The following is a 25,147-nucleotide window of genomic DNA, read 5'->3' as shown; positions in this document are numbered from 1 at the left end:
ACTCTGTTTATATTTTAAGGTTTTTCTCCATTGCATTTTATAACTTGCTTTACTTTCTGCGATACAAATTCTTCTTTGGTTGTAAAAAAAATTAAAAATCATCATAATTACTGCTCATATTGCACCCTAGACTCATAACAAGATAGAACTTGGGGAATTAAATAAAGACCCGTGGCCTAACCTTCCACCTTTTAAATAAAATGTTTTCACAGCAGCCGGCACCAAAATCTGTGTCGGATGCCACTCCGTAGGTGACACAAAGAAGCCTGGCCAGCAGGGGCTTTTCTCGTTCCTAGCTGTAACTTCCCAGCAAACAAAATCTGGAGCAGCGTGGGCTCCCGAGAGAGGCTCTGCCTTTGTGAGGAGCTCGTGGAGGCAGGAATGAGGAGCGCAGCTGAGAAATGAGCAGAAGGGAAACAGCCCTGGGGAGCTTTAGTGCTGGAACTGCAGAAATAGCTTGGTACTTGTACAGACAAGTGCTCAACAAATCCTGCAGATCGTAAATAATAATAATAATAATCATCATCTCTCTGCTCCCATGCATCCGATGGGAAACGTGTCTTCCTCGCTGAGAAAGCGGCCCTTGCTAAATAAAGTTTTGCCCTTTACAGGAACCAAGAGAGATAGGAGCTGGACACGAGGGCTCTCCTCTCTTTCCCAGAGGAAAGCCATTAAGCATATAAAATGCATATGGTTTCTGTTCAGCAGCTGCTGGCTTTCTCAGCCCCAGAGCCAGAAGAGGGCCATGAGGTCTGGAAGAGCTGCCCGGGCTGTTGCTGCCTCCTGTGTCCTCTCCTCTCCCGGCCAAATCATTAAATGGGACGGAGCCTCCGTGCCCACAGCCACTGGTATCTGAAATTGCTGCAAATGTGGCTTCAAGCTGCTCCACTTCGGGGTTGTGATTTGCATGGCAGTGTGAGTCTGACCCCTTTTGTGGCCACAGAGGGAACCACCACCACTCGGCTGACAGGAAGGTGGTGATCCTGCAACGTTCAACCCCAGCTGAGCCTTCCCATTCATTAAAACTGCGTTCAGACCTCTCACGTTTCTGGGTCAGAAGTGAATTCTTCCTTTCCTTACCTATTTCAGAGAAACAGGCGGGGAGTCCGCCCTCTCTCACTTGTCCCTTCTGTCTCCGCAGGCCTTGTGATGAAAACCACCCGCAGGTGAAGCCCGACGCCTACGTGAACAACCTGGCCGAGGCGGTCGACGTTATCCTCAGCCAGCTGTAGCAGCGGCGCGGTGGCAGAGTTATAGGATCGAGGACATGGAGCACATCACGCTGCCACCAGCTCTGTGCCTTTTGGGGTGCCTGAGGCGGGGTGAGGATGTCCTTGAGGGTGGGGGAGATGAACATGGTGCCAGCGCGCTCCCACAGAGGTACAGGCATCACAAATCCCTGCTGTGGGAGAGCTCCAGGCACATTCAGCAGGCTGGCAGGTGGGTTTCTGCCCCGATTATAGCCGCTGTCTGGGTTAGAGAGCAGGAATTCGGTAATGCTGTGACAAACCATGGAATAATTGTGTCCTCGTGTCAGTAATAAACGCAGTCCTGTGAAGCTAGCCCTGGTGGTACTGTGTTCAGTTGGCTCAGCACCGGCAGGGGTTTCTAGGGGACCTGAAATGCTTTCCTAGGAACAAGCTGGCACGCAGCACCTCACCGGTGGGGACACGGGGCCGATGGCTTTTCCTTCCCTTCAGAGGAACCTGACAAAGGAACCTGCAGACGCAGGTTTCAGCAGGACGCAGGTTTCCTGCCTTCTCCTGCTCCAATCGTGGTCGGCACTGACCCACACTCAGCTCCAGACACATCCTGCACCAGCACCGTGTGCCCACGGGGCACCTGTACCCCCAGCTCGGCCACGTTTCGGCGTGCCTGAGGGGCTGTGCCACTGAGCAGTGATGCCTGGGGATTTGTTTCTCCCTCGCCCGACAGTTTTGCAGCCTGCCTGCTCGCACCCGCACGCTTTGCACCTGGCAAGAAGGGGCGGGGGCTCAAAATGGGGAGAGGAATTCAAGATGTGGGATGGCTTCCTCACACCCTCTGCCCCCGTGGGTGCCTGGTCCACCTTTGCGGGTCACCCTTTTAGGGGCAGAAGTCCCCTGTCAGCCCTGCACCCCCTTGGCTCTCAGCCTTTGTGCTGTGGAGTGGAAAGGAATGAGGCCGCTGGAATTTTAACCTGCTTCAGGCCTCCCCTGGGACCTCTGTGCGTAATTGTGCGTGCGTGTGCACACATCCACATCGCTTGGGCAGCCTGCTCTGGCTGCGCTCGGCTCCTGCTTTTGGGGTTTGCGAGGAGGTGAATGGCAATTCCTGCCGTGTTTCCGACCGTCTGAGCAGCGTGAGACCGCCCCAGAGCGCTGAAGGACCCCGAAATGTTGCTCTGTGTTTCTGGAGGAGCCTGCGAGCCGCGGCCGGGCGCGTTGGAGATGCTCATCCTCCGCGCTGCACCCCGTGGGGACAGAAAGGGACAGTGGGCTAGGAATTAATTATAATAAAGTGAACTGCATCTGGGAAAATGACCTTAGCGCAGTCCTTCGGGCTGTTTTTGTAGCTTTCATCCTCCGGGCAGAGGTTCAGCCAAAGTCTACAGCACCATGTGCGTCCACGCACACGTAAAGGGCGCCTTAAAGCCCGGTCCAACATCAGGGTGGTGATGGGGCACTGAGCATTTTATCCTGTAATTCTTCCTTTTTATTCCGTTATGCTAAGCCTGCGGCTTCAATCGGATTAAATTTAGGCAGATAAACATCCTGCCGTCTGTCCCGAGCCTTTTTACGTGGTTTGCTCCCTGAAGGAAGCGCGGCCCTACAAAGGGAGTTACTGCGCACGAAGGCTGGAGGTGGCTCTTGCCCTGTTTCCCCGGGGAGTTCCCCACGTGCCTTCACCCTGCTGCATCCCCTGTTTTGGGATGCACAGCACCACAAAACGTCCATTTTTGGGGTCTAACTTGGGGCAGGGACATCCATACCTGGCACTGACCCCCCGAGAGAGCCCCCCACCCTGGTGCACAGAGCACAGAGAGAGGCGAGACGCCGGCCGGGGGTTATTGAACCAGGAAGCTTTATTTACACAGTAAAAGTAACAAGCAATTTCCTGAGACTGAGCTGCTCTAGTGCAATCAAGTCATGGAGAGGGTACAAATCAGCAGTCTTCTCGCCCGCCCGGGGAGAGGGCAGCCTGCAACGGCGGGGGCACCTTCGGCAGCCCCTCCCCGGGGGCACGCACAGCCCTCCGCGCTTGTGCAAGTGACAGGGAGGCTTTGCTACTACAGGTCAGAGCTTCAGAAGGCTTCGTTTTATTATTTTTTTTACTTTTTTTTTTTGGCCATCCTCTTCTTTCGGATTCCTTGAACATCAAAACCATAAACGCCGTCAAAGCACTGCTACAATCCTCTAATGTCCTACGTCAGTCCGTTATCCTGTGCGGCCAGGAGCCTTAAACAATGCACTTGAAACACGACTTCATTGGCCAAATAGACTATGCTATAACATGGAAAATTACAATCTATGTTACAAACACTTCTTCTTGTCTTTTTTTTTTTTTTTTCTTTTAAGACGTAATCTTTCACAGAACAGGCTCAAAGAGCTGCATCTGCACACACCCAGCAAGCTCCCCGCGTGTGTTACCGGTGCTAGGAATTTTCCCGTTAAAATCCTGTGGGTTTTCTTTTTTTGTCGTTTTTTTTTTTTTTTTTTGCAGGAATCGCACTGATCAAACCTTATTGCTGCTGCTAAAGCTTGTCGTCGCCCTGAAACGGCTGCTGTGCGGGTTGGGCCGTGCCCTTCGCGAGTCCCCGAATATCTTCCCGAAATATCTTCCCGATACCGAGCCTGTGAGCTACCTAGCAAAGACTAAGGTCAGGTGTCTGCATATTAGTTAAAAAAAATCACATTCTGGCAGGCGGCAGGGATTTGCCGCAGGGGTTCCCAAAGCATCTGTGTGAGGGGTGAAGTCCTTTAAAAACCCGAAGCAGCCCCCCGGGGGGGTGCCCTGCTTTTCAGCTGGTGCACGGAGCGGCTCTCGCCCGGCTTGCAGCGCGTGGCGAGGAGCAGCCGAGCTGCCAGCTGTACAATCAGCGGGACGTCCCCTGGATCTGAGGCACATACTATATTATATTTGATACTTTTCGCTATTTTATTTATATATATATAAATCCACAGATGTCTTTTTTTTTTTTTTAACCTCTAGAGAGAGGGAAAAAAAAAAAAAAAAAAGATAAAAACTTCTTTTTTTTTAAAAGTAAGGCTTTCTTAAACTGAAAACGAGTACATGAGCTCATACAGCACCGCCAAGGGAACACCCAGCCCGCAAACCGAGGCGAGCTGCAGCCTCGCGTGCCCGGGGTAAGGCCACGACTTAGTGGGGAAGCGTCTTTAGTAAGGCAAAGGGGTTGTGCTGTATGTAAACTGGGTGCTACGGCTGCGTCGAGCACGGCTGGGCAGGTCCCTTTGGTCACCCTCCCAACGGCCAGGGGGGAGCACGGCACGGGGAGCAGCCCTTGGGGAGGAGAAGGAGCCCTTGTGAGTTACAGTCCCCGGTGTGCATAGGCAAGAGCGCGCCCCGGGTCCCGCGGGAGGCAGGATCGCCACGGTGTGGTGCTGGACACGATGGGCAGCCACGGCTCTGGGGCATTTTCGGGTTTGGTCGGGGGGGATCTGGCTGAGGAGGTGCCCGAGGCCACCCTGAAGCCAGGACGGTGTCGGTCGGGGTGGGGTGGGGACAGCCAGGATGTCCTAACAGCTCAAAGTGAGCCAGGAGGTCCTAACAGCGACGCTTTAAGGAGCTGGAGGGTTCCCCGAAATGAAAAAGATCCCCCAAAAAATTAAAAAAAAAAAAAAATAATAAAATTGGTGTCCTGCTAAAGCTGTCAGCTGATTTTCCCGAGGAGTGTCTGTCGCACACACGGCATGGTCGCCACTTTGTCTGTGCTTCCAAAAGGCAGAGGGAGAGGGAAAGCTTTCAGTGCTGCTACCTGAAATTTCAGCATTTTGGCAGCCTCCTGTCGCCAAGTAATCCCACGGCACCGGGCACGGACACACCTCACGGGTGCGCTACCCCTGAGGGTCCCAGGGGGTGAGAAAAAAAAGCACGGCAGGAAGGCTGCTGGGGTGGTGGGGGCGAGGCAGCCTGTGAGCTCCTCGTCGGGAAAATTAAAAAACAATAATAAAAATAATAAAAAAAAAAAATCCAGCTCTTCCCATCATTAAATTTCAGCCGGCGCAGAGCCCAGCAGAGAGAGCTGCGAGTGTCCTGCACATCTCCACACCTCACCCCCAGAGCCCGACGGGCGCTCGCTGATAGCTGGCTACAGTAGTTAGAAGGGATTTCAAGATTTACACACGCACACGCGCACACACACACACGCCGTTGCTCTAAAATACCTGATGAAGTTTTGGCAAAGCTGCTTCGACCCCCTCCGGCTGGCGGCAGGAGGCCGCCGAGCCCGGGGGAGAGCGTCGGGGCGCCCCGCCGGCCACCCCACAACTGAAGGGCCCCCTCAGCGTGAGGGCCGTCCCCTCGCCCTTCAGTTGTTCTCGATCTGCTCGATGTCCAGCTCTCCGCCCAGCTGGAAGGGGCTCTCGGCGCCCGCCCCGCCGCCTCGCCAGGGCTCCGTGTCCTCCTCCTTCCCTCCGCCCTCGTCCTCGGCCGCCCCGCAGTCGGACTCCTCGCAGGAGAGCTCGTCCCGGCTCCCCCGGCGCCCCGAGCCCCGCGAGGGCGGCTCCGGCACCGGGGTGCAGGCGGGGGTCCTGCCCGGCATCACCTCCACGGGGCCGGGGAGCCGCTGGGCGCCGTCCTCCGCCGGGGTGCTGAGGCTGTTGAAGGCCTGGCGGTTCTGCGGGAGCAAGGGGAGAGAGAGAGGAGGGTGAGACGGGCGCAGGAAGGGACCCCAAAAGGATCCTAGGCTGAGGGAAGCACCGCGGTGAAACAGGTTGTAGCGGAAGATGAGGCAGGGACTGGCCAAATTTTGGACTTTTCCAGACCCTGAGCACGAGCCGCCTCCCCGGAGGCTTCCCGCAGCGAGCCGCAGGCTGGGCAATGGCCAAGCCACCGCAGCCGGAGGAGGCCCGAGGCCACGAGAGGCGTTTTCGAGGCACTTAGAGAGAAACCTGCAAGCGTGTTTCCAGAAGTGATGTGGGCACTTCAAAGCCCAGGGCTCCTGAAAGTCAACAGCGCGCTCCCAGGTGCAAATCCCGTTCACAAATAAAGCCCTGGCGCTTCCCGAAGCTCGTTTCTTCCCTCTGCCAACCCGGTGCTGGCACTGCCCCGTGCCCCGTCCAGAGGAGGTGGGCACAAAGGGCAGCCACAGTCCCCACGGACCACACGCAGGGACCCAGACACCCCGCTGGGTTCTGAAAAACCACCCAAAGACACAACCGAGACATTTTTGACCGCCCGAAATGAGCCGCCGAACTGCCTACCCCAGGTTTTAGTCGGGATTTGGGGGGGCAGGAGCTGCAGGAACTGCTCCACCCCCCCACATCCATCCTTTTCCGTAGGTTTTGGAGCAGGTTTCCATCTTTTTTTCCTTCCCTCTGCCCGTGCGCCCAGCAGGCTGAATGCTGGCAGCCCCGAGAGCGAGAGAGCTGGAGAAACTCCTCGGGAACGCTCCTTCGTGAAACCCTTCCCCTCATCAAATAACCCACTGTGAGTTTTCCCCCGACACGCGTCTCCCTCAAGCAAGGCGACCCTGCTGCCTGCGCTAGGATAAATATTAGCACACCCGCGAGCCCCGCGGTGAAACGCTTGGGGATGGCTTTTGCACCACCCCTTTTTATTTTATTATCCTTTTTTTTTCCACCCCTGCCAGGTCATTGCCGCGATTTTCCCCGCGGAGGTGCGACCCTAAGAGCTGTCAGCGATCCCAAGCCCTACCTGCCCGCCCGCCACCACCTCCCGTCAGCACGCTGGGCTCTGCAATTTCTGCAGAAAGCTGGGAAGGACCCGCAGGGAGCCACACAGGGCTCGCCGAGTGTCCCCATCCCGGCCACCTCACCGCTTCCTCACGCTTTATCCCCAGGCCGATCTCTCCCTGGGGCTGGTTTTAGGGTTTTTTGCCTCCCCCCGAGGCTGAGCGCTGCCAGCCCCCGCTTCCAAAACCAACAGCGGCGCCGGGGGCTGCGGGGCTGACACCCGGGCTGTGGGTGATGGATGAAGTGCCGGGGAAGGCACGGCCGAAATACCTGAGGAGGGAAAACACAGGAGGCTGTTATAGGGGAGACGAAATGCAAACGGAGCCCTGGACGCCTCTTGCGGGGCCGGAGCTGGGTTATAGGTTGGGGAAGAGGCCCGGGTGCTGGGTCAGGAGTCTCAAACCCATCCACGTTTTTTTTTTTTCCGTGGATATCTATCGAGGCATTGAGCTGCCGGCGGGCACGGCTCCAGCTCCAGGGTGCTGCTGAGCTCACGGCAAGGGGAAGAAGAGGAGGAACATTTCCATCCCAGATAGCCGGGGCCACCCCTTGGGTATTTCTGACCCCAAAATCATGTGCGGGTCCCCAGCAGTGACTCGGAGCAGGCACCCACCTCCCCGTGCTGCCAAACAAGTCCTGGGGACCCGGCCAGCCAGGGGAGGGCTCACCCCTTAACAAAAAGAAATATTTACACGGCCCTGATCCTAATTTTACAATAGAAACTCCGGTTCCACTCGCAGTTTTACTCTCGTCTCCGGAGCTCTGGAGCAGCCCCAACCGTAGTGAGGATTTTTTGTGGGTTTTCATCGATGCAAAAGGAAAAAGGCTGTGAGAGCCCTCGGCAGGAATCCCCCTGGTGCCGCACAGCCCCAGGGAAACGCAGAAGAGGCACAACCCCGAAAGCTGGGAGGCAGAAAGCAGGCGGGGAGATGCATGAGATCGGTGAGCGGCGGCGCTCGGCGGGGCTCCTCTGTCCCACCCGTGCCCGGCATCCCGCATGCTGGGTGCAGCCGCTCGGCTCGGTGTCCATTCAGGATGATAATTGGAGGAAATCCTCGTTTCCTGCCAAGAACGAATATTTTCCCTCACCGACACCGACCAGTAGAGAAACACACTTGCTCGGGGTGCTGCACAGATTCCCTTCGTGCCCTGCTTGCCATGCCCACGGCTCCGTCCCCGCAGGGCAGAGTGGGGATCCCGCAGCTCAGGGCTTTGCCCCTAAAGGGCTCCGTGGTGGAAACCTGCTAAAAATCCTCACTGAAGTCAGGGCTGGTAAAGCTGCAGGGGCTGGAGCAGCTCATCTCTGGGGGAGTTCAGGGATGCTGCCAGTCCAACTTGTCCCAGGTTGGGGTGAGACGTCAATAATATGGATTTCTTTTGGTAAAAACATGTTTTTTGAGAGTTTCAGCCCTATTCCTTTTCATATTATTTGCACCATGTGCAGCACAGAAGCGCTATTATTGTACTACAGTGGTCTTGCTTCGTACCCTTAATTATAAAGCAAGACATTATGGAAATTAAAAGCAAACTTCCAAACCTCTCCTTGAATTTCCCTGACAAAAAGCTTTCTGTGGGACTTGTCATTCCCCTGAGAGCCCTACGCAGTGGAAACCTGCTCCAGCCGAGCGTTCCCACCCGACTTCTCCTGCTTTAACTCAGGTGGGGTGCCCCCACGTGTCCTTGTGCCGAAGGACACAAGGATGCTCCAGCAGAAGCACCCACAGCCCACGTTGGAGGGGCCAGGGAGGAGGATGTGCCAAAGGAGATCCTGCGGCCGCAGGGCCAGGAAACATCTGCGCGAGGGTACACGGACGCAGGAGCGACCGGCGAGCTGCCCTGGGCTGCCAGCCCCCTCGCTCGCAGAAAAGGAAGCTGTGGAAAATGGCTCGAGAAAGCAGAACGCGTTCCAAATGAGTCAACGGCGCTTTGTCCAGGGCTATATTTTGCACAGTCACGTCCCGTCGAGGCGGCGTTTGCCAAAAAATCAGTGAAATGGAGCAAAACTGAAGAGGAGGACGACGGGCTCGTTTCTGTTCCTGGCACGGCCCCGAGAGTCCTTTCCCCGGCTGGAGCTGCCGCAGCTGCGCGGCGCACAGTGCATTGATGGCACGGCCAAGGTTTTCCTGAGCTGCTGAAAACCTTCAGGACCGTGGTGGTGGGGAAAACCCTTCGAGCATCTTCCCAGGAAGATGGAGCAGGCTGGGACCTTGCTGCAGAGGGGACCCGTGACGCCTGGGGGCCCTTTTTCTGCACTGGGACTTGACACCGAGCACCACGTGCGGCGATTTACAGCTCGCAGTCAGCATGTGGCAATTTGCTGTCATTGGCACCATAATAAAAAGCCACACATCAATAACGCCCTCGAAGAGCTGAGCAAATAATTTATCCGCGAGGCAGGCAGCAGCCCCACGAAGTTCGTGGTTGTCAGAAACGTGGAAGCGGATGGCAAGCCCAGCGATCCTTTGCTTGTGTTTTTTTGTGTGTTGTTTTTTTTTATTATTATTTATTTATTTCGGTGTTTTTCTTTTCAAGCAGCACACACAGCCGCTTTTGGCTGCCACCGTGGAGTCTGTCAGTGCGTCGGGGATCTGGCAGGAGCCGCTGAGGAAGTGCCGCACGGCCTGGCCTGCGTGCCAAGGCAGCCAGGAGAACAGACACGGATTAAAATAAGCGTGGCTGGAGCTCCCAGCCCCACGCACAGCCTGGCCCTTCGTGGGGACAACGGGGATGGTGGCCTCCCTGAGCACGGGAGCTTTCATTACTGCAAATCCTTTCACCAAAAGTTGCTTTTTTTTTTTTTATGCGACCACCTCTCTGCTGGCTTCTGCTGCAAAGAGTTCAGCAAGCAGGAGCTCAAGATGGGTCATGTAACGTGTTGGGCTCGGCAAGGAAATGATACCTGAGGTCAAAGCCGGCATCTGCAGGTGCTGCCGGGGTCTTGGACCCCATCCTGAGCACAAAGGTCTGCAGGAAGACTTGAGAGGCTTCAGGAGCAACCTGTGCCTAAGGATGAACGTGTGGTAGAAAAGCTGCTCTTGAGGTCTGCACACAACACGAGCCCGGACTCCGGGGGTTAAAGCAGCCATGTGATGCATCAGATGCACGTCTTCGGGACACAATCGGACCCTGTGTCCGTTCCAGACAGACACTGCCAAGCTCTGTTTGCGTTTCCAGCCCCGTCCTCTCACATGAGTGCACACAAGGCCCAACGCCTGACGCTACAGCCCCATGGCAGGGATGGAGCCAGCAGCGGGGACGGGGACGGGCTGCATGGGACAGTGGGACACAGCCCTAAAACCATCGGGGTGCTGCAGGAGGCTCCAGTGTGTGCTACAACATCGATCTCATGGCAGCAGCGCCCACGTCCCCGAACGCTGCCCGCTTCTGCTTCCACAGCAGACCTCGTTTTCCGTCAGTTCTCCTCAGTGAGTCACAAATTCATAATTGAAGCAGATGGGACTATTTCTACCGTAAAATCAAAACAATGTATGTCATCGCATGCCATGTCATGCTATGAAAAGCTCCGTCACGCCACTAAGACAGAAGCCCGCTGCCATAAAGCACCCCCTGCGAGCGGCTTCTTGCAGCACCCTGCCCGAAATGGCCGCCAGCAGGCCGCACGCACTTTGACTTTCACACTAAAACCCTTGGACTAGGCCCACCTAGAGCATAAAGGTGTTTGTTTTTAGCACAAAGATAAAGGAGAAATCTGCAGCAAAGCGCCCGACCAGCCACAGAAACACCTCAGGGTGAGGCTGCCCATGAGGCGAGGGCAGCAGTGTGGGCGGACGGCCCCAACCAGGAGCAGCCTGACAGCGGGATGGGGAGGGGAAAGCTCACAAGCACCCTTATGAACCTAATCAATACTTTTTATTTTTAAAACTATGTGTCTTTTTAAACTAAAAGACAAAAATACAGTGGCGACAGGACCCCATGGCAGCGTGTGTAGTGGCCTCCAAGGCCCTGTGCCCCTCCAAGCCGCGTCGCTCACGTTTGATCCCGAACCCGCGCTCGGCTCCAGCCCTTTTTCCCACAAGCGACCTTTGCAGTCTCCCGTTCGTGTTTATTTAAAAAACACTGGGGCTCGGAAGCTGGAAGCTCTCCCCGAAGTTACATCAGTAGCCAGCTATTTCCTGGGATACGGCCGGCATTCAAGGCCTCCAGTTTTTTTGCCCATCCTACCTTCCTTTACTCGCCGCTGGCTCGAGTGGGCGCTGAGGCGGCCGGCCCCACGCTGCCAGCAGGCCACAAAGCTGCCAAAATTCACTCAGAAAACCTCCTGGGGAAGTGTAGAGGGCTTACACCCCTCAAGGGAAGAGTGGGGTGGATGGGGAAGAAAGGAGAGGACGGTGCAGGACAAATTGGTTCTCCCACCCTACAGCTTAAAATACTTCCTGAGGCAGCAGCAAGGCCAGCCCGAAGAATTGCTGGTTGCTGGGCTCTTTATTTCAGCTTTGGGAGCATACAAGCTCCTTCACGTACTGATCCTCACTGAAACATGCCCTTTCTCTTGAGTCTTGGGGGGAAAAAGGGCAGGGGCAGCCTGCCGCCAGCCAGCAGGGACATTACACGCCCCGCTCTGGACTTCCAGCCCAGGCTGAAGCCCACTTTAATCCTAAAAATTGCAAGAAGCACCTGGCCACGGTTCAGGAGATGCTCCATGCCTGCATGTCCGTCAGAGGACAGCGAAGCCACCCCATGAATGGCATCGTCTGTCCGCAGAGCCTGTGAGTGCCATGAACAGTCCCATTGTGTGCACCCACCCCACAACAGGCAGCTCTCGGGCACAAAGTCCCTCCCACAGCCCTTCCTTCTGAAGGATTTCATCCTCGTCACCTTCCCAGCTGGTGTCCACCACCACCAGTAGGGCCCCAGCCAACCTACACAGCCCCTCTGCCCCGCCGGGGTCTGCTTATGGGGTTGCAGCACCAGGGGGATGCCCGAGCATGTGGAGATGGGTGTGCACAGCTCACCTGAATCCCCTTGGTTGCTTTATGGCACTTTGTCCCCTATAACCATAATAAGGTGCTGCACCTAGAAGTATTTTGCCAGCTGTTAGGGACTGCTTGGTGTTCACAGGTACAAACCATGCAGCACATGGGAGCTGGAGAAAACGTGAGGAGAGGATCTCCGTGCTGTGACGGAGGTGGCTCCTCACACTGGAAATGCTCTGAAGAGATGAAATATCTCCTATAACGTCCCACTTAGCACCCAGAGGTGCTAAGGCACGTAGCACACAGACAGCTGGGTTTTTCCGTGCCTTGGTGCCTTGCACACAAGAGCTCTCCCCCTTGCAGGCCGGGGCTACCTCTCCTGGGGCTGGCTGCTGCAGGGAGCGTGGCCGATGTTGAACAAACACACAGAGAAATGCTTCACTTTAAAAAAAAAAAATATCTATAAAAAAGGTCAGCTGCGTTTGGAAATGTGCTAACACAAATTAACATCTCCCCATAACAGCCCTATCTGCATTTCACAAGGCAGGAAACAGAATGGGCGAGAGATAGCCCGGGCTATCTGCCATGACCGGGGATGATTTCGGGCTCCATCCCGGGGTGCTCGCCACGATAGATGTGTTTGGTCTCCACTGCAGCCCCCGCTGTGCCCACCGCCCCTTCCTGCTGCCCTCTGCCCCGGGGGATTCGGCCAGACCCCAAAAAAAACCCCTCAGCATTGCCCCTCTCCCCAATTTGTCACTGCACCCAGCCAGCGGTATGAGGAGAAATGCTTGAGAAACCACACGGTTCGTGGAAAAATACGATCCCGACCGTTTCGGACCCCAAATTGTTATTATTCCAAGGACAGTAGTTTCCAGGGGTTGGTTTCTGAGGCTGATCTTATTCGGGGCCGTGTCAGTACGGAGACGCGGAGCGGAGTGGGGCTGCCTCCCCTTGAAGGAAAAAGCAGAAAGAAGAGGCAAAAACAGGCAAGGGGGGCTGTGAGGAATTAGAGGCACTGTTTTTCCAAGTATGCTCCCTCCCAGAAGAACTTTAACATTTAGAGCCCTTTCTTAATTAGCCCAGTTATGCGGCCATGTAATTGCTTCCAGGAGCAGCTCCCTCCCCTCCTGCCTCAACGCCTCCTGCCTGGCCCAAATAGCCCTCTTGGTATGAAGAAAACATTTCTTTCAGGTCAAATTATTTTTATTTTGATTATGGTGCCGGGTTTATGGCCTATAAACACATGTGGTTACCAGCACGAGCAAAAATTTAACCGCTCGGCTGCCAGGGCCGGGTGCTGAGCCAGCACCAGCACCCAGGCTGGGTGCCCAGCTCTGCCTCTCCCCCCGGGGACTCGGTTTCCCCGTATGTGAAATGAATGTTTCAAAGCCACTTCTACCCCCTCCGAGGCTCGAGGAGAGGAAACGTGGACCCCCTGCCATCATTTCGGCTCTTCATCTGCAATCACCTAACCGGTCTCGTTCCCGGAGCGTCATTAAAAGTTACCCGAGGGAATTTTGTGCCAAGAATCCAAATCCACATGGTTTTCTCCAGCGTGTTGGTCCCAGCGCCTCCCGCTGCCCACGAGGAACCAGCTGGCGTTCACAGGGCTCCCCTCCTGCCCCACACCCCGAAAACCGGCCCCACCACGGGCAAGAATGCTCACCCCAACCTGCCTCATCTTGCTGCGTCCCTCCGTGCCAGTCCTCCCACGTGGAGGCAGCCTGCGCTTGCACGTGAAAAGCTTTTCACAACCCAGCTGAGGAACGAGGAAAACCCCGGCCCGTCAGCAGACACCGGCTTTATTTTCACCCCCTTCTGCTGCTGCTGACACGGGGGGGGGGACGTGGTGGAGGTCACCCGTGGCGTGGGGCTTCCTTCCTTGATGGCATCGCTCCTCAGCCAGCACGAAGCACGCTGGCAGCTGGCTGCGGCTGATCTCGTGCTGGAGGGGAGCTGAGTAATGCAGGTTGCTCGGGCGTCGCTTCCTCGGCTCCGAGGATATTTTTTTTTTTGAGGTGGAGGAAAGCAGCCAGGGAAAATAACAACTCCTCCTCGAGCCTACGGTTTTCAAGGAACACAGACCGAGCTGCTTTTGGATGGACAAGTGATTAGGTTTTTGTCCTTCTCGGGGCTCTTGTCTGTCTCAAAGGCAGGGAAATCCGAATTGTAAGTGTGTGCCTGGGCTGGGCGCCTGCCAGAGGGAAGGGGAAGCCCTGAAATCACCCACGGCATCCTCAGAGGATCCTGGGGACGTTTCACCGGGTTGTCCCTGCAGGAAGGGAATTGCCTCTTCCCCCGCCCCAAGGATCTGCACCTCAGATCCTTGCAGGTCCTCCTTCAGGCATGGATTAGCCTATACCCCGGCGTGGCTCACAGCTCCAACAGCCAGGCTGGGGTTTGCTGGCTCATTTCGCACTTCTTTTGAAACCCCAGCGTCACTTTTCTCCTCAAAGACCAAGCCAGCACTCTGCGCCTGTCACCAGGAGCAGCTCACAGCACTCGTGGGCATGACCCGGCTGGGGTTGTGCCGCGGGTTCACTGTGCATTCAGTTATTTTTACCCCTTAAAATGCCTGAGGGAACCCTTCCACCTACTCCTTAAAAGCGAAAGGGCTCGGCTCATGGCAGCAGGTCCGTGACTGCATTTCCAGGGCCGCTAGGGCTGTCAGTCCGCAGCAGGTCTGCGCCTCGCTGGGACACGTAGCCCCCTCTGCTTTCAGCTCAGCAGAAAAATGTCATGATTCTGCCACGATGACTTTTAGAGAGGGCAAAGGGATGCCTCTGGAGGCTCCTTCCCCTGCTTTTTTCCTCTTTTTCCCCCCTTTATACAAACAACCGTAACCACAAAGGCCCAGGACTGTGACTTACACCCAGGAAAACTGCAATAGGATGGCAATTTTTAAAAATAACGTGTTTGGTAAGGGACTTCTGCTCCTTTTTATTTCTTCCCTAGCAATCCCCATCCTGCGGCTTGCCCTCCTCCACCATCTGCAGAACCCCTTTTTTTTGCTCATCTCCCCAGGCGCCGCCCCGAGATGGCAACCAAGCGCTGCGCAGACTCTCCAGAGAGCGAGGCGAATAAAAATAGTGCAGTTCCTTTTCTCTCTTCCCTCTGTGCACCACCGAGCACTCCAGCAGATGCAGCTGGGCCACACGTGCAGCAAGCCACCACCTCGTGCAGCTCTGCGACTCCTTCAGCATCGTGGTTTCAGCCCAAAAGGTCTGGAGTACCTCGAGTACCTGAGGAGTACCTTGAGTACCTAAGGAGTTTTCAGGCAATTTGGGCTTTTTGCAGGCTTTGGGTTACCATGAAACCCTCAGGCAGGCCTGTGGGACGTTCTGCCCTGCACGTGCAGATGAAGCAATGAGCGGCTGTGCACAGAGAGAGAATAAGGAGGAGGAAGAGGAGAAACAAAGGCAAGAAGACTGAACTACCACCACCATTTCCACCTCATCTGGGTGAGAACTCGATGATAGGACAAAATATTCCAAGCCAGCCTGCTGCAAACGCCAGCGTTGCACCAGGATCCTGCCCCAAATACGACCCCAAAAATCCCTCCTCCAGCCTCAGGCTGAGTCCTGGGCACGGCGGCCCCGTGCCTCCTCCCACCACCCTCATCATCACCAGCTCCTCCTGGAAAAAGACCCGCAGGAAGCGAAGCAATGCTGGGAAGGACACCAATGAGCACAGCCACGTAGTTTAGGAACGTTTCCACCCATGCCAGGAGATGGGAAGGCCTTCGGTGATGGCAGTCATGTAACAGCAAGTGTAAGCTGTTTTACTGCCTGTCCAGCTTGTTAGCTAATAAAATGAGCTTAGCATATGAAATGTTACTGCTGGGTTTATCAAAAGATGACTGCAAGCCTCGTGTTTTGCCCCTGCAGTCACCCCAACATGTAATTCCCCGGCCCTTTTCATCTTTTAAGCTCTTGTGGAGAAGGAAAAGCTCATCGCCTCCTCCGACGCAAATGAGCTCACTCCAACACCCGTCGAGCTGCCAGGCGTGAAGCGCCATAAAACATCCCAGCCTTGCAAGAGGGGGGAAAATGGACGTATAGCATGGGATAATCATGCTGTAAGGCGAGGGGACGAAACCCCAGGATGTTTTTCAGCCTCACCTGACGAAGCACAGCCGGGAGGTTTAACACAAACAGCACAGCCGAGCGCGTTGGGACGCCCTACGTTGGGAAGCCCGACGCAAAAAGCCCCGAGCCCCCATCCCGAGGGGATTCATCCTCCCCGCAGCCCCCTGCCCGCCCTTACCTGGGTCATCTTGGCCAGGTCGAGCGACGGCCGCTGCTCCTGCGCCTCCTGGGGCCTGCGCCGCTTGACGCCCACCTTCTTGTCGTTGAGGACGCAGGGCTGCGAGCGGCTGCGGCACAGCCCCGTGGCGCGGCGGCCCAGCTGCGGCGTGGAGGCGGGCGTGCTGCTGGCCGAGGGCGGGCCGGGCTCCGAGGAGGAGAAGCGGTCGTGAGAGCAGGACAGGGACCTCTGCATGTCCGCCCGGCCGCCCTCGGGGCTCCACGGCTCGCCTCCCGGCCCTCCGGGTCCCGTTTTCCTCGCCTGGCAGCCCAGGCGGCCGGCGAGCGCCGGGTGGTCGCAGGAGGAGGCCAAGGGATGGGAGCGGGAGGGGAGGCTGAAGCTGGAGCTCCTCTGCATGGTGGCGGAGGCGTTGGAGTAGCGCTGGACGCTGCCCCCGCTGTAACAGCGCCTCTTCTCCACCGGCGTCCAGACCTTGGAGCCCAAGGGTCTCCACGACGTCCTGCAGCCGGCCAGCTCGTCCGAAAAGGAGAGCGAGCGGCACTGGCGCTTGCTGGGGGGCGCCGAGGGGTGGCCGTGGGGGTCGCTGAGGCTGAGCTCTTTGATCAGGTTGGTGACCGAGCAGGTGCTGGAGGCCTCCCGCGGCCACAGCGAGCCCTCCTCGCCCTTGTCCGCCAGGCAGTCCCAGATGCTGGCGCCCGGCTGCTCGATCTGCAGAGGGCACGTCCTGCCGAGGTCTCCCCATCTGTCATTTTCTGGGGCAGAAATGACAAAAACACACGCACACACACACACACACAAGCGCGCAGGCATTAGCGTTAATTAACTCTGCGACTCCGTAAACAAAGAGTAGCATATGGGGCGTTTTCCAGTGCAAATTAATTAATTAACTCTTGGAATATGGCTTCCCGAACCGCCAGCAGCACGGTCGCTGTGGCGGGGATGGAGAGGGAGAGCCCAAAATGAGAATCGCAGCTCGGAGCCGATACGAATTGGAGCCCCGATATCCAGATTGCGCTACCAAGGGGAGATCGGGCACGAAACAGCACGGGCACTGCCAGATCGCTGCGATAAATCGTGCCTCGGATGCATCCCTTTCACCCCGGGCTCTGCAATCAACCATTGCCCGGGAGGTTCACAAAAATAAAACAAAGTGAAGAGCCCCAAGGTGATGCGATGCTGGGGCAAAACGGGTACGGGGGCACTGCTTCCCCCTGCCAAGGACATCAGAGCCTACAGGGAGCCAAAAGCCACCCCTACAGCCACGGGGCTGTCTTGCTCCCAGCCACGCTGAATGTTTTACATCTTTCTCCCTCTTTTTCCATCAGTTTGCAGACTCAGCAATTTGCCCACCTGCAGCTTTGCCACCTGCTTTCTCGGGGCGTTCGCGAGGGCGTTCATTTCATTTGGGGTTTCATTTCACCGGGTGCATTTGGGGACGCCCTGGGCCAAGCCCCCGGACACCCGTGCCTCCCAAATCCACTCTCTCCTTCCCTCTGCAGCCGGGACGTGCACGGCAAGGGGCCGGCAGCCCCTTGGAGACCGCGAGCCCAGCTGCAGCTGCAGGCGGAGATCCCCGCCACGACCGTGCAGGAGGAGGATTTCAGCAGGGTGAGCTCATTCCCACACACGGTTCCCTGCCTAGAAAAGAGGAAAGAGGAGGCCCTTCGGGGCCCGGCTCCTTGGCACGGGCTGCTGGGGCTAGCAGGGCTCTGTGTGGACTTGCAGTTGATGCTCGACAGGCAAACCCCGGTAGGGCTGCTGCGATGGGAAAAAGCCATCACCCGACAGCCCGCTGGGGCTGCTTTCGGGGGCGGCTGCTGCAGGCAGAGGCAAACCGTGCTGGCTAACCCTCGCTGCGAAGTTTTGTGTGATCCTATCTAAATTGTGAGGCATTTTTAGAGTGTTTTTTCTATTTTTTATCCACTTAGACAGCCGAGCTATGAGTTTGAAGCTGTGCCTGCCCCGCAGCTGCAGGTACAGCCTGGTGGTCGGGAAGATGCGCTGGAGGTCACACCCAGGGCCTCTCTAAGCTGCTGTCCCTACACCACTCTTGGCTCCTTTTCCCATTTTCCCCCCCAAAACCAGCTCCATCCACGAGCAGCCTGGTGCACACCGAGCCACCGAGCTTTATCCCTCCTCATTTCAACAAGCACAATGCAAAGCGAGAAACCCGTGCTGCACACCCACATCTATGTTTAGATCTGTATTATTTCCCCCCCCACACTTATTATGCTGCCGGCAGAGAGATTTCTCGGGTCAGGTCACCAGACAAAAGGACCAGAAATAGAAGCTAATTTTTTATGGCAAGCTGCCACGACCCCCGGGCCCAGACGTCACGTCTTACATCAGGCCTCGGTAAGCTTCCACGAGAGGATACAGGACACCTTCCTCTTCCAACGTGACTCCTGCACAAACAGCCATAAATCTTTAAAAAAAATAATCACGAGGAAACTTGTAAGCGTGCTGTCAACCCGAGCAGCGACTTCGGGTTATTATTTGCTTCTTTCCTTTGTGCTCAGCACGTGCTGGAGGAAGCCGGGTGCCTGGCGGGGCAGCTCCCATCCAGGAGGTGCTTGGGGTGCTGGTCCCTCGCTGCCACAATAGCCCCCAAAATGTATTTTCGAGGCCAAGTGTCTGCCTTGGACACCAATGGAAACACAAATGCACAAATCCAACACAAAATGAGGGCGGCCTAGGGGTCGGGGGTGTGATGAAATGACCCGGGAAAGCCCCGTGAGGAAACCTGGCTGCTTTCCTCTTCAATTTTTTAAGACCAAGATTCGCGTCCCGAGAACGCCGATAACGATAATTGCAGCGGAGCCATTAACACTGCTGCAGCTAAGCCTGTATTAATTTTCTTAAATTACAAACCTCAGCTTGGTTTACCCAGAGGCAGCAATTTGTTCCAGGATAAAATCCACCGAGAGAGCTCCCCGGTTCAGAAGTAAACTGCTTTGCTGGAAAGCACTCGTTTGCCTCTCGGAAAATGATGGAGAACGTTTGCAACAAAGCTCCGATGCAGCTGTGGCACGTGGAGCTCTTCCTCGTGGTTATCCGGGTCCTTCTTGGCTGTCGCTGTCCCCAGATGAGACAGCCTGAGCCTCCGATTTCTGGATTTTAACTTAAAGCTACCAAACTTTCAGTCACTTGCTGGATATGTCCATCAACTAAACAAGGATGGCTTTATGGGGTTTAAAAGAAGCTACGTTTCAAAGCCTGCTACCCATTAGTCTAGAGCAGGTCGCTTTAGGAAACATTTCTTTACCTTGAGGGTGGTCAAACACTGGGACAAGCTTCCTGGAGAGGTGGTTGATGTCCCGTTCGTTTGGGTAATGCCCTCAATATCATGCTTTGACTTTGGGTTAGTCCTCAAGCGGTCAGTTGGATGATCTTTGTAGGTCCCTTCCAACTGAACTGCTCTGTCCTGTTCATAAAGATTAGTCGCTGATGAACCAGAAAACTTCGCCCAAGGGATTTGAGGTGAAATTGCTGCCTGAAGCCAGGAGAGATGAGGAACGAACCTCTCCACCTGCAATAAGCAACCACCAAAGGGCCAGACCGATGGCGAGCTTGAGAGCAGCCCCAGCGTGGCACCCCAAGCCCTGCTGCTACCTGTGCCCTCTGCAGCCCTTCCTCAAAGATTTGGGCACCGGGAGCCCTGAGGGGGATCCCGTTCCCTCCAAGTACCCCAGAGACCTGAACCCATCCGTGCCACCCGGGCCAGGCGAGCTTTGTGCACGCACCACCAGACCAAGGGCCAGCATTTAATTTACGAGCACCACAGGTGAAGGAGGTCCTGTTGAAACTTCGTTGGAAATAACCAACCTGATTTGGGGTCTCGGTACCCCAAAACAAGCCTGGAGCCCAGGGAAACGTTTGCATTTCTTCCCCTGCACCTTCGGGATGGCCGGCGGCTGCCGAAACGCCTGCTGAGGGGCTGCGTCCCTCCGATGACACGGAGTAAATTTTAACAGCCACGCTCATAACCACAGAGAAGAAGGGTGTAAAATCAAAATGCTGACACAACTTTAACCATAACGGCACAAATGTGCTGCTATAATATTTTTACAGCTCCTTTTTATACATAATGCATGATCCTTCTGCTCAAGTTTCCTCCACGTTCTTTCCCTGTGAAATAATTTACATTCATACATAATTTATTACAGCAACTTGTAAAGTAATTACGGGTTTCAATCACTTTTTCTTTTTTTTTTCCTCCTTTTTGGCAGATAAATTCTGTTTGGATCCTAACCCAAACATTTCTCTTCGTGTGGGTGCACATCCAGCTCCCTTTTTCACGTGGGGTCCGCGTCAAATTTTAGTCTCCTGCCCCGGCGCACCGGGGAAAAGGCGGACCTGTATTTTCCACTGCCCCTTGTTTATGTTCAGGAGACGATGATTCCTCGAGGTGGAACAAATCTGATGGTTGCAATTAGCTGGTGGCAGCACCATGGAGCCTGACGGCCCTCCTGCTTTCCCCTGGCACAAATCAGATTAAAAAATAACGCGTGGAGCTGGGCTTCAGCAAGTGCAAGCCCCCAAAACCTACTGCTTGAGAGCAGGCAACGCGTGCGTGCTCCTTGTGCATGGGAGGGGAAACTCAACACCGTTTCGGTAAAAACGTGCCCGCTCCTCAGCTGCTACCCACTGAGGTGCCAAAAAACTTCTTACTCACCACCTAAGGAGGAGTTGGTCAACACTGCCAACGCGTTGTTAGAACAACGTGCAGCCGCCACTGCCGTCCACCCGCAGATGGAAAATGTCCAACAGGGCAAGCCAAAAGTAATACCCAAACTTTCTAAAACGCTCGCTTCTTTCTCTAACACACTCTTTTACTGGAGGGCATGCGATGGAGACCGCAAGGAAAGAGAAGGAAAAAAGACTCCATCCAGGAACAGGGCAATTCCTACACTCCCTGGGGTTTCGAGGCCCATCAAGGAGAAGGGGAAAAATGCTTTTGTTTATTTATGTAGCCCTTTGCTAGGATGAAAATTAAAGATGAAATGCCTAGAACTATAAATTCAACAGTCTTTTAACTAATATTTCTGTCATCCCACTGACAGAGTATTACTTATAAACCTAAAAATCAAAAAAGTGGATCTACCGTTGTACCATCTGACATATCAAGCCTTTAATAATGTTTACTCATGTATCGAGTAATAATAAAACCTAGAACCAATTTTCAGACCCTTTCAGTGTTCAATACATCCTACATCTAAAAAGTCTGGGACTCGGTTTACTCCTGTCCCCTTCAAAGTGTTTTTCAGAGCTTTTTGCAGGCAACGTTCTTGGCAGAGTGGCTCGTGCTGCCCGTTGCGATGCTGCTGGAGTGCCCATTGACCAAGACATTTGTGACATTTACGTTTTGACTCCTTTAGATTTGGTTTGAGGCCACCAATACCGAATTTGGCAGTGGGAGCAATCCCTGTGTATGACATCCCCTCTGGCAAGAGACCTCCCTGCTTTCCCTCTTGGCCTCCTGACCTGAAATATTCACCCAGTTGCCCTTTCGGGGCCGTCATGACCCTGGGATTTACTAAAAACACTGAGCAAGTTTCAGCGTGGAGTTGGTTTGTGACCGTGGCCCAGGTCTGGAGGCATCAAGAAGAGCGTTTGGGAAGGACGCCTGAAAAATGGAGCACAAACCACACAATGCTCTGACATGCCAGGGACTCGCTCCTCTTGACTGGGCATGACAAAGACAATTACATGGTAAGCCGTGGTCAAGGAGGTGAGATTGGGTTCCCTTGGAAACAGGATAATTTGGCAGCCCAGGAAGACCAGCACCGCGCTAGGAGGACGCAAAAGGCTTTGTAAAAGCCATTAACACCAAGCTGGTTTTCAATTAGGCTCAGGCTCTTCATATTCGTGGAGGAGCCTGCCAGTGCCACAGCACAAGACAAAACCATCTGATTGGGTTTCTTTGTCCCTTACTCATTTCTGACAGGCAGGAGAAAGGGAACGGACTGTTTCTACCCGTTCTTGACTTACAAGCTTGTGACTTTCATCCGAAAAAAAAAAAAAAAATCAAAACATTTTCCATCTTTCCCCCCCCCCCCCCCCCCGCCTCCTCCTCCAATTGACTCAAGTTATCAGGGAGCTTGGGAAATCTCTCCCCTCAATGCATGTGCTCGGCTCCCATTAACGCTAATGAGAGTTGTGTCCACGAAGAAAAGGGGCAGCCTCTTTGTCTGCGAAGCATTGGCTTTCATACCAAGTAGCTTGGCTCAAACTTGACCTACAATTTTAATTGGGTTTTGAGACTTCGCCTAGTGACTGGCTCCCCGTTACAAAACCCAAAGGACACAATATAGGGGCACATCCTCCCGCAGCATTGGTTTTTCGGGATCGTGGGCCAACGCACCAATCCCCCACCAATTTCAGAGGCTTTCCAGTGTAACAGATGACAGAGAGCTCTGCCACAAAAGGTGTTAAACACCATATACAACAGCTCACGTTATTGTTAAAGGCAAAAAAGGATATTTTCATTATTGTCTGAGGCATGATCAGACACATCGTGCCAAGCAGCAGAACATTTTAGTGATAATATTCATATTTATTATTTGCGTCATGCAGAGTCATGGGCGTGGGCTGGATACGCAAAACCACGAGAAACACATTCTCGGACCCCAAATGCTTATAATCCCAACAATACGAGTAATCCTAAAAATAATCACATAGATCAAAGCACTGGGGGGCGGGAGACAAGCAATTCACCCAGCCTGGACGGGAGGAGAGGAGAGCACCCCTCAAAAAGAGGGTGGCCTGGCCATGATGGTCACCACTACGGGGTTCCATCACCAGGTGACACTGCACCTTGTGGCACCAAGGGGCTGCAACCCGGGGGCACGATGCATTTTTGGGAGGGCTGCAGAAGGTCAGGACATCTCCCCGCACATGGCCGAGGACGCGGGAGCGGAGGTGAAGGAAATACAGAACGAAATTTCGGCTACTCACCCATAACGCCACAAGAGAAGAGCGTAGGTCCTTGACTCATCTTTGGAGTGTGCTGAAAACAACCAGAAAAAATTGTTCACGTCTCATGTGGAGAGTCGGTGTGGAGACCTGAGCTGGCAAACCATCACTCCTAGGGCTAGTCCTGGCCCACGGGAACAGCTGCAGCCACATCCCCAGCCCCTGGACCCAAAAGTGCAGAAACTAAACTGGGAATTCAGCAGTAACTCTGGACAGGAGCAGCAGTGGTGGTTGACCCCCTCCAAGCTCATGAAGGTCTCCCACCTAGACACAAAGCAGCTATGTGTTTTTTTTAACTCATATAGCATGTTTCTGAGACTCACCCCAGCATTTTTCCTGAGGATTCTGCATCCAAATGGTGCCCACGTACACTAAAAATAGGGAAAAATGCCACTATACGGGCACTAAATAAGCCCAGTTGGGTTTTTATGCTCCTTTTGTCCAAGAATTTTCCTCTTGACTGTGTATGGCAAAACATCAGACTTCTAAAAATGGGCACGGACAGTTCTATATACAATAAATCAGTATGTCATCCGGCGTCGCATGCCATTTCAGCTATGCCCACAAAAACACACTTTCATACTAATTGTTCTTTTGTTCTCCCCCCAAATACCCATATTGTGCTTCCAAACTGCCTGTCCTGGCAGCTCCGTCCTCTCTGAACGAGGCTTTACTTCATCTGAGCAAAGCTCTGGCATGTGATCCTCATCCATCTGCGCTGCCACTGCTGTGTTTTACCTGGTGTCAGGCCACCACAATCACACCTTCTCTCCTGATTCATCTCTTACACCTTGCCTGCTCACGTAATTAATAATAATAATAATAATAATAATAATAATAATAATAATAATAATAATAATAATAATAATGTACCATCTTATTAGGTGGCAGGTAAAATTAATCAGGAGGCAAGGAGGACGGGCAGCTCTCTCCAAAGAGTGGCCAAAGTGGAGTGACCATGGAAATGGGACAAACCCCAGGAAAAGCAGTATTTTTGACAGCAGCTCAGAGCTTTATTTTATTTAGCTCTGGGGCCCCAGGAAGTCACTGGAAACACTCTTGCTTTCTTTGCTAGCTCAGATTTCTTGTGAACGTCTTGCCAGGACCAGCCGGCTGCCCTACTGCCTGCCACAGCAGCAGGAGGCACCCAGCAAGCAAGGGAGGGCAGGGTTTGGTGGTGCAGCTCCGCAGCCCTCCCAGCAACACAGAGAGGAAACTTTTCGGCCTTTCTGTAGCCAGCTCCCCTATTGCACAGGCAGCAGCCCCCTGGGGAGATGTGCAGGGACAGGACCCTTGCCCAGGCTCCCAAATCTTCCTGGGGCATGGCCAGAGCTGATTCTCAGCCTTCCCCCTTGCAGGAGGTGCTGCCTTCCTGGCAGGAGCCAACAGTGAAGCGTTGACACTTTCCTAATGTATCAACAGCCTTCTTTGCCAAATTTCACCCCTTGGCTTGGTCGCCTCCTCCTCCACCACCCAGCACCCTGAGCTATCTGCCCAGGAAGCCTGGCCAGACAGACCTTCATCCCCAGCGAAGTCGGGCATTTACGTTTTTTTAGGCTCAAAATGCCCTTTTATGGCTAATCCTGCCAGCTGCTTCCTGCCGTGTTCCTGAGCATCCTTATCTGGGGCTCTCTGCACCCTGTGAGGATCCATTTTGGTCTATTTTCTGTTCCAACTATGACAATTTCTCCTGGAGGTGCAAAAACCCATGGCCAGCCCTGCACTCTGCTTTCTAGGATGGCTCCGTGTTATCCCATAGGGATAACACAGCCTGACCTCTGCCATCCCCCCCTTAATCCTGCTCCCCACTTGCTCATCCTCCTATTAACGACGAGCATCTGTTCGCTCTGGGTAAAGCAACTTCTAACCCATGTCACTCATGGCATTAATTTTATTTCTTTTCTTTTTTACTTTTTCTTCTAGTGCACACTTACTGAGATGCACGCATGCAAAAGTTAAGGCACTCCAATCATTTACCACTCGCCTGCTCCTTGGAAATTAATGCAGCCCAGTAGAAACCAGGGGAGCACTACTGATAAAACCATATAAAAAAAA

General features: G+C 54.3%; 2 protein-coding genes across 2 annotated transcripts in view; one reads left to right on the top strand and one right to left on the bottom strand.

Moving 5' to 3' along the window:
- The window catches only part of LHPP (phospholysine phosphohistidine inorganic pyrophosphate phosphatase), a 63,804-nt gene extending 62,019 nt beyond the window's left edge, over positions 1-1,785 (top strand). Inside the window, exon 7 of the mRNA XM_082764838.1 lies at positions 1,142-1,785. Within this exon, the coding sequence (XP_082620964.1) occupies positions 1,142-1,232 (91 nt within the window). The 3' untranslated portion in view covers positions 1,233-1,785. The remainder of the gene's footprint in view (positions 1-1,141) is intronic.
- A 1,254-nt stretch (positions 1,786-3,039) lies between these two features.
- Positions 3,040-25,147, bottom strand: part of FAM53B (family with sequence similarity 53 member B) — a 30,770-nt gene continuing 8,662 nt past the window's right edge. The window contains exons 3-5 of the mRNA XM_082764801.1: positions 23,075-23,126; positions 16,118-16,869; positions 3,040-5,836 (exon numbers count right to left, since the gene is read on the bottom strand). Of these exons, the coding sequence (XP_082620927.1) occupies positions 5,528-5,836; positions 16,118-16,869; positions 23,075-23,126 (1,113 nt within the window). The 3' untranslated portion in view covers positions 3,040-5,527. The remainder of the gene's footprint in view (positions 5,837-16,117; positions 16,870-23,074; positions 23,127-25,147) is intronic.

This window comes from Aythya marila (genome assembly GCF_965140915.1).
Source record: "Aythya marila genome assembly, chromosome: 7".
NCBI lineage: Eukaryota > Metazoa > Chordata > Aves > Anseriformes > Anatidae > Aythya > Aythya marila.
This window is presented reverse-complemented; position numbering and strand designations above follow the sequence as displayed.